Raw genomic sequence first — 16,151 nt, 5'->3', positions numbered from 1 at the left:
CAGATGTTACTAATGTCCAAAACTAAGAAATGATGAGCTTAGCATTCAGCCAAAATAAACTGCACCTTATATTTGACCTCCTCAACTTTGCAGCCATATGAGCTGGCAGAGGCCTCAACAGATGGTTGGTGAGTCTTTGGAGCACCGTCATCCTCTCCCTCTGAACTTTCCTCTTTGATGCTCTCCAGTGTGTGCCACTGTTCCTGCTGTGATTCACACCCCAGAGCGCTGCTGAGGGTATCCATCACTTCCTTAAGCACTGAAAGGTCTTGGCTTGTGGAAACAGTCTTAAAAACCTGCAGCAGCTGCAGCTGGATATTTGGAGCATCAGACTGCTCTGTCTCTTGATCTCCTCTTTCATCCTGGCATATCAGTTTTGCTTTCCTCGTGTCCTCGCTGTCTAAACTGAGAGAATTTTGCTTCAGTAAATTCATGAGGTGATCTGGGTGACTGCTGTCTGTGAGTCCTTGAGATGTGCTACTCTCGTGGAAACTGTTTTTATGTAAAGATTGTGCATTACTCTTATCTATAGAAAGGGCATCTTGAGAATCTTGAGCTTGTGCCCTTTCCAAACCACTGCTCTTATCACTGTGTGTAATATCTTCCCCCTGGTCATCTGCATATGTCTTTCCAGGATTAGAAAACACTAATGGGCCTGAAGAGGAAACAACAGGTATTATACTGCTCTCGGACAGGAAATCCGTAACTGTGTGAGTATCCACAGAAACACACACTTCTAAACTTTGATCCTCTTCTATAGGATCAGATCTCATCTCTTCTCCTATTCTATTTCCAGGCTGTCCAAAGTTGTCTGATAAGGGAAACGATGGATTTAAACAGGAGACATTTCTATCACTATCAGGATCGTCTGTGTCCGTTCTTGATGCAGAGATCTGTTCAGTATCAATAGCGAAAATGCTGTTGTTTTGCCTCTCTGGGAAAAGCCTCTCAGCATCACCTGTAACACCAAGCGCTGACTCTAACAAGTCTTTAGGAGTCATGACTAAATCTTCAACATCATTGCTGCTGTGATAAATAGTATTTGTAACAGCAGGTATCTCATAAGAGGAGCTCTGCTCTTGTGGAGGTCTTTCACAAACAGGTGCACCCCTTTGGCAGAGAGGTACAGAAATCTGTTCAGCATCAATATTAAAAATGTCATCATTTTGCTTCTCTGGGGAAAGCCTCTCAGCATCACCTCCCCCTCCATGGGCTGACCCAAACAAATCTTTAGGAGTCAGGGCTGAATCTTCAATATCATAGTAGCTTTGGTTGATAGTACTTGTTGTTATGTCTCTATTAACAGAAGATATCTCAGACAAAGAGCTCTGCTGTTGTGGAGGTTTTTCACAAACAGCTGCACTCAGGTTCTGATCTCTCTGACAGAGAGATACAGGGATCTGCTCAGCATCAATAGTGAAAATGTCATTGTTTTCCCTCTCTTGAGAAAACCTCTCAGCATCATCTAAATCACCATGGAGCGACCCTAACAAATCTTTAGGAGTCAGGGCTGAATCTTCAATGTCATTGTTGCTGTGATTGATGGTATTTGTTGCTGTTATGCTGCTGTAAACAGCAGGTAACTCAGAAGAGGAGCTCTGCTGTTGTGGTCCTTCACAAACAGCTGCACTCAGGCTCCGATCTCTCTGACAGAGAGATACAGGGATTTGCTCAGCATCAACAGTGAGAATATCATTGTTTTCCCTCTCTTGGGAAAGCCCCTCAGGATCACCTGCACCTTCATGGGGAGACCCTAACAAATCTTTAGGAGTCAGGGCTGAATCTTCAATGTCATTGTTGCTGTGATTGATGGTATTTGTTGCTGTTATGCTGCTGTAAACAGCACATAATTCAGAAGAGGAACTCTGCTGTTGTGGCCCTTCACAAACACCTGCACTCAGGCTCCGATCTCTCTGACAGAGAGATACAGGGATCTGTTCAGCATTAACAGTGGGAATGTCATTGTTTTGCCTGTTTTGGGAAAGCCTCTCAGCATCACTTGGAAGGCCACAAGTAAACCCTAACAAATCTTTAGGAGTCAGGGCTGAATCTTCAATATCATAGTAGCTTTGGTTGATAGTACTTGTTGTTATGTCTCTATTAACAGAAGATATCTCAGAATAGGAGCTCTGCTGTTGTGGTCCTTCACAAACAGGTGAGCTCAGGCTCTGATCTCCCTGACAGACAGATACAGCATCAATAGTGAGAATGTCATTGTTTTCCCTCTCTTGGAAAAGCCTCTCAGCATCACTTGCACCACCATGGGCCGACCCTAACAAATCTTTAGGAGTCAGGGCTGAATCTTCAATATCATTGTTGCTGTGCAAGATGGTATTTTTTGCTGTTATGCTGCTGTAAATAGCAGGTAACTCAGACGAGGAGCTCTGCTGTTGTGGAGGTCTTTCACAAGCAGCTGCAATCAGGCTCTGATCTCGCTGACAGAGAGCTATGGAGATCTGTTCACCATCAATAGTGAGAATGTCATCATTTTGCTTCTCTAGGGAAGGCCTCTCAGAATCACCTGCTCCACCATCTGTAAACCCTAAGAAATCTTTAGGAGTCAGGACTGTATCTTCAGTATCATAGTTGCTGTGATTGATGGTATTTTTTGCTGTTATGCTGCTGTAAACAGCAGGTATTTCAGAAGAGGAGCTCTGCTGTTCTGGAGGTCTTTCACAAACAGCTGCAATCAGGCTCTGATCTCTCTGACAGCTGCTGGGCTCAGATTCATCATTATAATCACTTTCTGCTTGCTGACGTAATGCAATTCTGACATCTTCTGCCCTGTTTTTCACAGAGTTACAATTACCCCTGGAAACCGAGATGACTGCACCCTCAACCAAATCCCCAAGCGATGTGTAATCCACACTCGGAGCTGGCTCACTGCCCAAAGTTGACCGAACCCCACTTTCATCTTCCACTCTAGCTTCCAAAGAGAAAGCACTGGAAAATGAAACTGACGTGCCGGTTTCACTCTGAATGAATGTCTGTTTTCTTACACTGGTATCATATCCATCACCGAAAACATCATCATCACTGGGTATGCTGTCAGATTTACCGGAGTGATAAGCAAAAGTGGCAGACTGAGTCTGGCTTTTGGAATCAGTATTGATGCCAGAGATTCTTCCTGTCAGCTCGCTATCCATTAAGGTGTGTGACTCACTGTCCTCAGCCCCTAAAGGCAATTTTCCTATATGATTGATACGCTCTGCTGTAACCTGATTCCAATAAGAGGGTGAGATCATCTGAGGCATGTTACCACTTTCTGATGGAAGGGAAAGATGTACTTTGTTAGTCATTGTTTCTACACTCCCCACTGCCTTACACGCCAACTCTCGATTTCTATTTTCACTCTCCCCTTCTTTGTTATTAGCCTCTTCTTTGGCTAAATCAAGCACCGTGACAGCAGCATTTCTTGAAATCACCTGCTGTGTGTTTTCAGCTGCATGAATTAAACCCAGATCTTGATCTTCAGAAAGAGAGTAAACACGGTTTTCCTCTGGGTAAAAGTTGCCTTGCGAATCTGAATCCTTGACTAATTCAAGCGGGAGTGCCTCACCAATACTCCTGCTGCAATGAGACCTCAAAAAGCTCTGCTCTGTGTGACATCTGCTTGACAATGCCTGTTTTAATCCAGAAAATCTGTCTGTCTCAACCATAAGGATGGGATTTTTTTCATCTGACTGTGAGTCATGCAGCTCTAGTACCATCTTATCATCCACTAATCCTTTATTAAGAGCTTCCTGCAGGTTATAACATTTCCCAGAGGTGACGTCCAAAATGCCCTCTTCCTCCATTTGGGTTTTCAGAAGCGCAATAGCACTCTTCCGCTCATTTCCACCCTCCACTGAGTCCTCAGAGCTTAAAAACTGAGGTCGTTCAATATGAATACTTGTTGTATCAAAGCACTTAGCCTTATAGTGTGGTGGCACCTGATGGCAAGATTTAAATGAGGACTCAGAGCCAATCATCACTGAAGGTGAGCTAATATTTCTGCTTTCCCCAGAGCAAAATGTGTGAGGGACTGACACATGTAGAGAACCTGGAATATCAAGACCTTCCCTGGCATAATCTCCGGCTTCCTTTTTCAAAGTATTTCCAGAAATTCCTTCTTCAAACTGATCTGACTTTGTCCACCATGTGTCGTTTTCAAACGCGTTTTCCACCTCTACACCTCTGGTGTTAAAATCAATGTCACTACTCACTAAAAGGTCCTTGGCATGATCGTGTTTTGAAGCTTTGTCATTTTTATTCGATTTTTCATCAAAGGTTATTCTTCCATTGCCAGAGGAAACAAAATTATGGGGCTCAAATGTGTGTTGTGTGTTTTCATCAAAGGTGATTCTCCCGCCGGTCTGGGAAACAAAGTCATAACGATCAAACACGTTCTCTGTGTTTTTTATTAACTCCTCTGATTCATCATTTATGTGTAGCGACATCTCAGAATCTGTGTCTTCAAAAGGATTTTTGGCATCAAACAAAGTCAAATCAGTCAAACCTTCATCATTGTTTGGATAAAATAGCGTGTCTTCAAGAAAAGCATGAGCCATTTTATTTAACTGATCATCAAGTATCAAAACCCTCTGTTCTGACTTTGGATCAATGTAACTGTTCATCATTAAGTATGAGATGAACAAGTGTTTTGCTTCCGTGGGAGAGGGGAGATTAACTTCTGAACCATCATGAGGCCACCCATCAACTGCCAGCTTTTTATAAGTGAGCCAAGATGAAAACTTTTCACTAAGGTGGTCAACATCTGGCAGCACATCTGGGATCTCTATGGATTTCAGAACCTCTGCTGTGTGACTGTCGATCCAACCATTTTGAATAGCGGTAGTGATATCTATCACCTCTGAATTTTCTGGAATGTAAAATGCTGCTATTTTCCCTCGATTAGTAAAAAGTCTGCAGGTAAACTCACTGGAGGTGCTTTGACAATCAGATTCATGCGAGGCAGACACCGTTTGGATTTCCCCAGAGTGAGGCAACGCAAGTCCCATGAACTGTTGCTGATTTCCCAGGACGATGAGTGTGCTGCTGGAGCTCATCAAGTCACACTGAATGGCCGCATCCACCTTCAGCCCACCTCCAGCATTCTGGAAGTTACCATCTGACACCTCAGTTTCATTCTGAACTTCTAGATCCCCCTGAGCACCTAACAACCTCACCATAATCTCCTGATTACTAAAACCACCCGAAGTCACACTGTTAATATTCCTCTCTGATGTCTCTGATCTCTCTCTGCTCAGGCCCTTGAATATCAGTTTATTAGCCTCACAAGCTTCACCCTCCTCTTCAGGCTCTAAAAAAGACAGACTTTCTGCAGTGCCAGGATTTATCATATCCTGGTGAGACTTTTTCCTCTGAAGGATGTTTACGTAGACAGAAGCAGGAATTAAACCACACTGAAATGCCTTCTCCAGGGTCATCGTGTCCCCTGTGTAGGACATCTGCACTTCATCACTGACCTGGCTGGCCTCTATTATCTTTATGATCACATCTTCACACATGGACCCTTCTCTAGCTGCTGCTATGTCAGACAGGGACACAGAGGAGACATGTGAACTCTGTATGCATTTGCTTGAATCATTCAACACTGGCAAGTGATTCAGCGTTGATGTGTAGATGCGATTTTCTTCAATAGCTTCGTCACACCCCAGATGAAATTGGGGTTCAGAGAGGTTAGAGGTTAGGAGGGCCCCTTGATGATTTACCAAACCTCTCTGATCAATCAGGCCAGTCATTCCAGTCCCAATCCTATCAAGGGGTTTAAAATCCTGCAGGAAATGAAAGCATGACAATTAATCTCACTAGCTTTGGCTTCAGCCTCAAAATTTGTTCAAATTTTACTAACTGAGGCAAGACAAAATCTATACTCACCACCACACAGACACGGGTTTGTTAAGACAGCGTTTGTGCAAGAGCAAGACTGCAACGGGGTTGCAACAGGAGGGTGATGGAGAGTACATTTAAAGCTATCATGCATCTGGAATATAAGCATTCAGCATCTTGCAAAAAGAGTGTCGTTAGTCACACAGCACACTGTAAAGTTATATATCTGCTATCCTGTTGAGCTCTTAAAGAGAGCTTAAGCACACTGAAAGAGGTGAAATATCAGACCACAGCTTGGTGCAATTAGCATGTTTACAGCATACTCAGGTTTGACTGGTTTCAGCCATACTAAGTTTCTGTTCCTAAGGAGCCAGTCTAAGAGAAAGTGCGAGAGAATTTGGCAAACACTGTACTAGGGAAAAGAGGATAATGGTTAGACATGCAATCGAACATCAGGTGGCACTGTTTTCCAACACATTATAGGGCACATTCCATTAAACACGAAGCCTATAATCCAACCTCATCTGCAGAGGGAGTCTGATCTGAACACTGCTGGGAGAGTTCATTGTAGGCCTGAGTGAGAGACTGCAGCTGCTCTTGGGCCTTCTTTCTTTCTTCTTCTGTCATTCTGTAAAGACAAAAAAATATTAAGGATGAAGCCCCGAACTTTACCAGTCAGTCTTTTGCATGCTAGTCCAGGTAAGGAGGCTTACTTGTCACTGTGTTTGTTTAGCATCGTTTGTGTGGACCTCAGCGCTTCTGCAATTTGTTCCTTTTTAGTGACGATTTCCTCCACTGACACCTAGAACATCAAACAGCAACAACATGCATATCACCATGTTAGAGTCAATGATGCATAGTGACTTTTATGGTAGTTTTACTTTACAATTGTGACAAAAAAACAAGATAATCCTCAAAAATGCACACACACAGACACACAAATACTTTTTACAGGCTAAATTAAATTTTTCATGATTCATTATTTACATGAAGCATACTGCACACAACAACTTTGCAATAAATATTAGCAATGGAAACCTACATAACATTTTAGTTTTTCTCCCAAAGAGGACTTGACTGATTTATACAGTCTTTAATGAGGCTATAATTTTTAACACTGTTATTTCTGATAGCACTGTGCACATTGTGCTTTATTCTGTTTTACATAAGGGGCATGATATCAGAAACATAATAAGGGGAAGGTGATTTTGACATAATTTGACAAAATAAAGTCAAATTATGTTACACTGTAATTACTGAATTGGGATTTTACTTTACAGACCTTTATTTAAGTTTATTAAAGTATTACTACAGAAATGCAAAGGTCCACTACTAACATCAAAAGATATATAAGAAGTCAGTGCTCTCATTAGCAAATGACATGTAATGAAAATCTAAACTTCTTTAATTCACACATTTATTTTATTTTCTATTCTTTTATGTTGGGCAGATTTAATTATGGACCCCGTGATCATAAACTGCCTCTCACCACTATTTAACCATGATTTAATTCCTTTTATTTTATTAGTTTTATATAAATTTCGTGTAACCTTAAGGTGAATAATATCAGTTTTGGGCCACATGTTAAAATATTTCAATAACCTGTGAGACTGACGTCATTTATTATTCAGTGAAGTGCATTAAATATGGGTGCTTGTGCAACATATGCATTTTTTTTATTATGAATAAATTGAAATAAGTATTTAAAAGTATTTCATATTATCTTTGTAGGTCTTTGTAAGTGCAGTAATTAAATCCATGAGCTTCACAACATATATGGATAAAATGAATCAGGAAGTAGACAGTTTGTTTTATTAGAAATCAAACACTGTGACAGCAAAGGGTGGTGGGATCATTTTGATTGGAGTGTTTTTGTCATAAAAAAAACTCATATATAAACAAACGTTAGCAATAAAAAAAAAAAAAAGGACACACCAGGAACATACACATTATTTACCTGCGGCTTATTAGAAGCATCTGTGTTGGCATTACTATCTTTCAGAGCATCCCCACCATTGCTCACGGTCTGTTTCACATTGGACATCCACTGCAATAGTTTGTTAACCTTATCACCATTCTCTCTCTTCTCCTCATCAACAGATCTCTAGAATTAAAATAGACGGACTTTTAACAAGATTGTTAACTTTGCTACAAAAATAAACCAAAACACAGTAAGAGAGCGAGGGCCGCTGTCAAAATCCATTCATGATCAAGTTAAAATCAGCAAAAACCAAAAGAAGAAAACACAAGAAAGCTTTGGACAACCATGTACTGAAAAACTGTTTTGGTCAGAGCTGAAGAAGAATCAGCAGCACTGAAACACAAATATTTTTTACCAGTTTAGCAATGCGAGGCTTCATTGGTAATACCAGAAGAGGCATCTTTGTTCATCAAAAAGTCAAAGATAACGAGAAAAGACTCACTGACTTTAAATCCACCCCACCAAAGGCTAATGCTATAATAACTGACAGGTTTTTATTTATATGCCCAAACATAATGAAATGTTGACTTTGGTCCAAAACCGTGGGATTTCGTAGCTTCCAGTAACCTTAACCCGGTGTGGCAGTCGTACACGCTTCTCTCCAGAGCCTCTTTGAATGTAATTCTTCTCTTGGTCCTTGGACAGGTGAGGCTTTTGGTGTGGAACTTCTCGTCTTTCAGTACAGTGGCGGTAACTTTATCAACGAGTCCGCTCTGAACGACTTCTTCAAGTGAGATTCTGCCGTGGGTGTCAGGTTTTATCAATCCTCCAGTCAGGAGCTGGAATTCAATACAGCGGAAACCGGCGTCTTTTGGGAGGAGATTTTCCTGAACAGCCTGGGAAACAGACAAAGTCTTTGCAGTCTTGGGATGAATGAAGCCATTAAGTGCTTGGTCAAACTGCAGAAGCTGCTGACTCAGTGCTTCATCCAAAAGACCTCTTTTGAGAGCCTCGGTGAGGGTAACTCTCTCTCCACATGAGGGGTCACAAATACCTCCAGTGCAGGCCTGGGCCTCTAACAGCCGCAAAGCAGTAGCTCTGTCAGTAAAGCCCTGTTGAAAACCCTGAAAAACCGAAAGCCTTTTCTTCTGAGTGACATCCCAAAGTCCAGCAATGGGACTGTTAACATCTTCCACAACAACCATTCTTGAAAATATCATGTCTGCGATCTCAGTGATACTAAGAAGACCTCTGCGATAGCTCTCAAGCTCAGACGATTCCAGGAATCTCTGACTTAGAGCCGACTCAAGGCAAAGCTGTCGGCCACCTTTGACATCAGTAATGACGTGAAGTGGGGTTCCACTGGGGTCAGCTGTGGACTTCTCCTGCCATTCACTCTCCTGCTGTGACAGAAACAGATATGTCTTCTTGTCAATGTGCTTCCCCTTGAATGCTTCATAGGCTGACATCTCAGTGCCACAGTTGCTGTTGACAACTGACACCCTATGAGAGCTGGCAGGAGATGTACTTGTTAGGTGCCTCTCACCAAACGGAAAGAGAAACACTCCACCACTGATGTCGTACAAGCATGCCTTCAGTATGTCAGAGTAGTATGCTTTCTGTCCAGTGTCAGGGTTGTGATAACCTTTGGGGTTACTGACTGGATCATAGAGACTCTGTAGAGTCTCCTTGTTCAAAAGACCCTGATCTACAGCAATGTGAGCTGTTACCCTGACCCCAGTTGCTGGGTTTATCAGTCCTCCAGTAGCAACCTGGACCTCGAGGATCTTTTTGGCTTTGTATCTATCGAGAATCCTTTCCTCCATGGCCTGAAACACAGACAGCTTTTTGCCTTTAAAGATGTAGCCACTAATAGCTTTCTCAGCCTCCATCAGTCTGTCTTTCAGGCTCGGATCTATAATCCCCCTCTCCAATGCCTCGGCAGCTGAAGGCGTTTGTCCGGTAGCCAGATCTGTAAGGCTTCCTGTTGCAGCCTGAGCCTCGAGAAACTCAAGGGCATATGTCTTTGCTAGGAAGCCCTTCTCAGCAGCTTCCAGGAAGGATATCTTTTTCTTGCTCGACTCCACATAAATTCCAGCAATAGCAGCCGGTTTGCCGATGTACTCTTCATCCGAGGGCCTAAATTTGACCATATTTTGAATGCTTACACCCCCTTTGAGGTCTGGGAGCTTTGGGGGAGTTGAATATGTCACGCTCTGCTGTCCATCGTGGTCTGTTATACTACTCTCTGATGTGCTTTGGTACATTTTTGTCAGCTGTTTGTCTGTAAGTCCCAACAGAGCCATGTATCCCTGTGCTGTCACAGAGCTTTGGAAATCAGTGTTAACGTGGCTCTTGTAAGTCACACTTTGCACATCTTTCTTGAGAAAAGCGGGAGTTTGATAAGGGGAGCTATCCAACATTGTGTTTGTTGTTGAATCCTGCTGAAGGCTTTGACTGTGAATGACCTCCCTCTTATCTTGTCTGACATGTTTAATCCCTTCAAGGGTGATTTCGTTCTCCGTTGTTGCCATCTGTAGATGTGACATTGGAAGAGCTATTAAGTTTTTACAGCTACAATTATTAATATCAACTAACAGAAAAAAACAACTACTAAAAGGAGCATACTGCATTTAAAAATACTGGCTCTGTTAATAAATGCACTATTATGTTCCAGTAATGCAAATTTTAGCCTTGTGCGTACCTGTGAGGACTTTTTCACTGAGAGAATTTCTTCATCTCTCCTGCTTTTTGTATCTTGATTTGAGTGCGCCATTTTCTGCATTATAGCAACATCTGCATTCATCAGATCAGCCTTGTTGTCTTTCACATACTGGAAACTGCACTGAGTCGCCTCTAATCCGAGTGTCGAAAGCTTCTCCTGAAGGCCTTTAACCTCTTTGACGTACAGCACTATTTGTTCCCGCAGAGATCTTGCCTCATTTTCTTTCATTGTGAGTTTCCACTCGCTGTCTTTCAACAGCTGTTGAAACTTTGTCCATTCACCCGTTTGCTCATTGCAAAGGCTTTGCATAGCACTGATTTTTGACTTGAGTTCGACTTTTTCTTCCTCGAGTTCGTCTATTTGAGATTTTGCTTTTGACAAGTCTCGCTCGAGCTTCGTTCTCTCTTGCTGTACTTTGTCCATTTTGATCTGAAGCTGTTGGTCCGGTTGTTGCTTTGAATCAGCTGTGCTCTGATGTTTTATCTGCTTCATGTCTTGTTTGAAATACTTATTCAGCATCTCTGCTAGTTCAGCGCTGTGCACTTTGGATTTCTCGCTGTCGTTTTTGAGTTCGGACTGCAGTAAAATGATTTTTCTCTCTATTTCAGTTTTCACTAGCAGCAACTGCCTGTCATAGCCCTCTCTCTGGAGTTCTAGTTTGCTCTTTAACTCCTCCAGCATTTTCTTGCACTTATCCAGTTGTTCCTCCATCTGCTGGGACCTCAGCTGAAGCGCAGCGTTTTCTATTTGCTTTTGCTCAGCTTCCGATTGGGCGTGCTGAAGGTTTTCTCTCAGTTTTCTGACTTCAGATCCCAATAAGATGCTTTTCTCTAATGCCTCAGCTTTCTCCCTCTTTAAAAGTGTATTCTCATTTTGTAGGTTTGATCTGGATTTCTCAGAACTGGACATCATTTCTTTGATTGTTATTCTATTTTTCTGAAGCTCAGCCTCCAGCTGAATTAGTTTGGACTCTTTGACTTTTCTCTCTTGGGCCTCTTTCGCTAACTCGTCTTTTGTTCTTTGCAGTGAGGAGCTTAAATCTGAAAGTTTAGTGTTCAGGTTCTCGGCTTTCCTTTCCGTTTCTTTCTTCTCACTCTGAAGCGTGTAAAGTTCCTGCTTTACGTTTTCTGTCATTTTCTCCGAGCTGCTGGTTAACCCCTTAAAATTGTGCTTTTGTTTGAAAAGCTCATCTTCTAAAGCTTTGATTTTACTGAGATGCTTTTGATTCTCGGCACATTCCTTCTGCAGTTGTGCATTTTTAGCATTCAGCATCACTTTCAAATCATTGATTTCAGCTTTCTGCATGTGGACCTTTTGATTTGCCGAATTCTTGTCAGAAAGCACTGACATCAGCTCAGTTTTAAGAGAGGTTATTTCTTTCTCATAACTGGCAGTACTTGAACTGAGAGCTTTGATTTTCTGCTGCAGTTCAGTCATTTTCTTTACCTCCTCACTGTAATCTTGCAGTTTAATTTGAAGCTCATGAGAGCTTTGCGATTTCTTATTCAGCTCCTCCTCGATAATTCTGACCTGTGATTTGGTGCCCTCTACTTGAGCCCTGAAGATTTTAATTTGCTGATCCTTGCTGTCAACTTCCATCGTCGCCTGATCCAGTTTAGCTTTGATGTTCTTTAGATTTTCCTCCATCTCCAGATTGATCTGTTTAATCTCATCTGCTCTCACCTGCCACTGAGAAGCAGCTAATTCACTTTTTTGAAGTTCTGCTTCCAGATTTTTACACTTGCCCCACAGCGCCTGCTCAGATTTTTTTATTAAGCTACTTTCTTCCTTTGCTGTTTGAACTTGCTGTTTCCAGCTGTCGATCTCTCTCCTTAAAGACCTGAGCTTTTGTTCTGAAAGTGACCTCTCTTTTTCCATTGACTCCATCTGGATATGAAGACCTTGAATATTACTCTCCGATGAGACATTCATCCTCGTCAGCTCACTGCATTTAAACTTCAGCTGATCTATTACTGACTGTTTGGAAGCCAGGTCTAATTCTAAGCTGTTAATCTTGTAACTATTTTCCTGTTCAATGGAGCTTTTTTTCTGCAGCTCTCCGTGGGCGATGTTCAGCTGCTCTTTAAGGCCTTCTATTTCAGTGCTGTGAAAAACCGTGTTTTGTTCCAGAGAGGACTTTGCTCTTTTGAGAGATCTGATTTCGTCTTGAAGCTCATTGATGGATTTCTTCTTGTTCTGTGTTTCCTGCTGGAGTTCCTCTGATTTCTGTCTCATGCTAATCCTCTCAGCTTCCAAGTCCATCTGAAGTTTCTTCAGTCTGTTATTGCTGTCATCCAACAGCTTTTTATAACCCTGTGCTTTTTCTTCAGCCATGTCTGCTTTTCTCTGGACCAGGACCAGCTCCTCTAATTTCTGCTGCAGAACATCCACCATCGTGCTGTCATTTTCTCTGAATGCAGATGATCTCAGCTTACAGTCTCCTGCTGACTGGCTGTCAAAGGCCAAAGGCTGCTGAGCCACACTTTTAGCATGGATTTGGCTTTGCGGCTCATGAACAGTGGCAAAGTCTATTTCCTCCACATCTTTTTTTCTGTGAAGGCTTTGGGTATTAATATCGTGGCCATCGTTTCTATCTTTTAAGAAATCGTCTAGCTTCTTCTGAGTCAAAGACCACGTGGCCTCTGACTGCTCGATTAACATTTTTGTGTGCTTTAATTCCTGCTCAATTGCCATTTTGTCTTTAACAGCTATGTCTAATTTAGCATGATACTGATTCAGATCATGCTCGAGCTGTGATTTCTGACACTTTAGATCACCAATTGTCTTCTGCTGTGTTTCTATTTCTCCTTCCAACTTTTCCAACTGTTCTTGCCTCTCAGTCAGCAAAGCCTCCTGCTCCCAGACCCGCTGCTTAAGTTGACTAATCTCTATATCCTCTGTAGCTTTTTGGAGCTCCATGCTTTCTGTCCACCTTTCATTCTCTGCTCTTTCAAAAGCTTTTCTCTTCTATAATGGGGAAAAAAACACAAATCATCCACTGTAGACATTGTAAATTAGCGCCATTAATAATAAAACAATCTCTCCAGGAATTTCCTTAATGAGTTTTGTTTATAAAAGAAGAAATAGTTGTACTGTAAATGCCTAAAAACTGCAAACATACCATCAATATTTTAGGTTTGATTTAATTTCAGTTATAGTTTTATATGTCAAAACTAAGCTTTAGAACTAATGCACAGATTCCTGGAGAGACATTTAAAAGAGACATATAAGATCTACTGCAGCAGAATTAGAAAAAAGCTTTCTCATCCCAGCAAGTCAATATCTCCAGGAAGGAGCTACCATCCATGCAGACATGCACTGCTCCATTTCCTTTGCTTCTTTTGTGAATGAAGCAAACTCTCTCCCCTCACGATGAGACCTCCATCTGGGATAATTGTCTTGGAGTGAGTCAAAAAGTCAAGGTAGACAAGTAGTTGAAGTACTGTGAACCACTAAAACAAGCTGATAAAAAAGAGAAGACCACCCAGGAAGCATGCCCATGTTCGACAATACAGCTATATTGGCATCGGGAAACAAATGGCGAACAAATTGAAATTGAAAAAGTGCCACACGAATCCCTGTTACCACAGAAAGTTTTATGTGGTAAAGCAAGAATAACTCACCTCCTCGTCCTCAGTTCTCTTCAGCGTTTCGCTGGCAAACTTCACATACTGAGTCATCAGAGTCACCAGAGCAGTGTAGCGCGTTCGGAGATCCATAAACTGTAAACACAACCAAGTATATTACTGAGCAGGCACTGTTGTTCATACAGAACTCATTTCTTCTGCTGACAAAGCCAAAATAAAGTTTCACCTCCTGCTGAATGGCATCAGAAGAACTCTGCATCCTCCGTTTCTTGAGAGGAGATTTGTGCTGGGAGTCGACCATCGCTCTGAACGTCATCAGCTGAAGCTCATAATCCTAAAAAAGAATTTCACATGAATTGATGGTGAACTAGTTTTTGTTAGATTATTATTGCTCAGTCTCCTTTCACCAAATGTCAACAAAATGTGACTAACTGCTGCAATATTCAGAAAAAATATTCTGCAAAAGCCTGCAGACCTGATGCGTTACTGTTTAGATAACAGAACTGTAAAGTGGGGGTTAAACTAAATTAAGGACAACAAATGGCTTCACCTTAACAGCAGATGAGTACTGCTCTGAGTACTTTTGACATTCGTCGATACTGCTCTGTTTCTTCTCAATTTCAGCAACAAGGATCTGAAAAACACACATTTTAATACATTGTATCTATATAAATGTTTTTTGCTGTGAATAACTTCTGTGTTGTCCTACTTTTTGTTTGTTTAACAGCTCAGCCAGTGCCTTGCTATCCTCAGGTTTGTGTTCTTGGGCCTTCAGCTGTGCTGCCTCCATGTCTCTAACCCATTCATCAAGGCTACTATAGGAGTCTCTGTAGTGCTTCAAAGATTTGCTGATACCATCCAGGTCGCGGAGCCTGAAAATTGGTTGGATAACCTTTTAGTGATCAATACATACACTGACTATTTTCTGCGAAAACAGCTGGTGTGCTTGATTTAATTCAGAATGAATAAATGAAAAAAGCCAAACCTGCTATCGATCTGGGAGTGGATGTTCTGCCACCTCTCGCTCAACTGATCCGCCTTTTCTTTGTGCCAGTCGAGGTCAAAGTCGCGCTCGTTGTGCGCTTTAAACATGCGGTCACTGATGAGGCGCGCCTTCTGCAGCTCATCCTCCATGTCGTGGAATACCTCCTGTCTCTCATCAATCTCTGTCCGCCAGTGCTGTGTGCAGAAGCAGGAATGGTTAACAAGTGAAGTCAAAACACTGGGTGTGTTGGTGAAATACTGAATCATGATGGTGTAACACCTTTAGTGTGGAAATGACATTTTCAATGGATTTGACATCAGGGTTCATGGCATCTTCTTCATAGAGTTTGGACTCATAGGCCTTAACAAGCGCCTCTGCACTCTGACTGTGTTTCACCACTAAACTCACAGTTTTTAATCTGCAATAGAAAAAAAAGGTCTTTAGTTCTAATATTCTTTTGTATTACAAACATACATATAAATGAATTACCTAATTACAATGAAGGGAAACTCTTACTTGTCCATATAAATGGAAGACATGGAGTACACTTGGCTCATGCTCTGAATGAGGACTGTGAGCTCAGATGAAAGCGTTGCCACAGACGGAGAACCCGCGGCCTGTCTGAGGAACAGCTCACACTTCTCCTTCATGGCATCCAGATCCTCCTTCAGCTTATTCAGCTCTGCTGTCTTCCTCTGCGAGAGCAGATGAGGGCGGGGGGATGATTTAAACTGACAGCAACAGCGAAGTTCTCGAGTATCATAAATGAGTATTGCAATGTGTACCTCATGCTCCGTGATACGCTGCAGACTCTGCTCCAGGTCATCTCTTTCCAGAGGTGAGCGTATTTGCCTGATCAGGTGTTCTTCATGGGCCTCCAGATGCATACGGAAGTTGCGTATTTCCGAGATGTAATGATTGTACACCGACTCCTCGTGTTCCTCTGTGTAACAGAAAAGGATCAAAGTCTTTTAAAAATACTGACAGCTTGGTTGCATTTTTCTTTTTGAGAGTAATAAATATAAAGCTTTGCGTTATTTTAAAAATCATCCAAAGGAAAATAATTTAAACCCAAAAATACTGCAGTTTAAACTGACAGCC

The 16,151-nt window shown here is 41.9% G+C and overlaps 1 protein-coding gene across 5 annotated transcripts in view; it reads right to left on the bottom strand.

The window, feature by feature from the left end:
* The window catches only part of dst (dystonin), a 104,866-nt gene that overhangs the window by 42,549 nt on the left and 46,166 nt on the right, over positions 1-16,151 (bottom strand). For 2 of the 5 annotated variants that reach the window (XM_084948754.1, XM_084948757.1), the window contains 12 exons: positions 15,836-15,993; positions 15,567-15,745; positions 15,330-15,468; positions 15,051-15,244; positions 14,775-14,937; positions 14,616-14,699; positions 14,292-14,399; positions 14,102-14,200; positions 7,790-7,936; positions 6,546-6,634; positions 6,352-6,460; positions 66-5,777 (listed from right to left, as the gene is read on the bottom strand). In XM_084948754.1, the coding sequence (XP_084804880.1) occupies positions 66-5,777; positions 6,352-6,460; positions 6,546-6,634; positions 7,790-7,936; positions 14,102-14,200; positions 14,292-14,399; positions 14,616-14,699; positions 14,775-14,937; positions 15,051-15,244; positions 15,330-15,468; positions 15,567-15,745; positions 15,836-15,993 (7,181 nt within the window). The other 3 variants (XM_084948758.1, XM_084948755.1, XM_084948756.1) reach the window with 3 other exon arrangements.

The sequence above is a fragment of the Perissodus microlepis genome, chromosome 13 (genome assembly GCF_051167445.1).
Source record: "Perissodus microlepis isolate ML-2025 ecotype Zambia chromosome 13, ASM5116744v1, whole genome shotgun sequence".
NCBI lineage: Eukaryota > Metazoa > Chordata > Actinopteri > Cichliformes > Cichlidae > Perissodus > Perissodus microlepis.
Note: the sequence above shows the minus strand (reverse complement) of the source record. Positions and strands in the feature narration are given on the sequence as shown.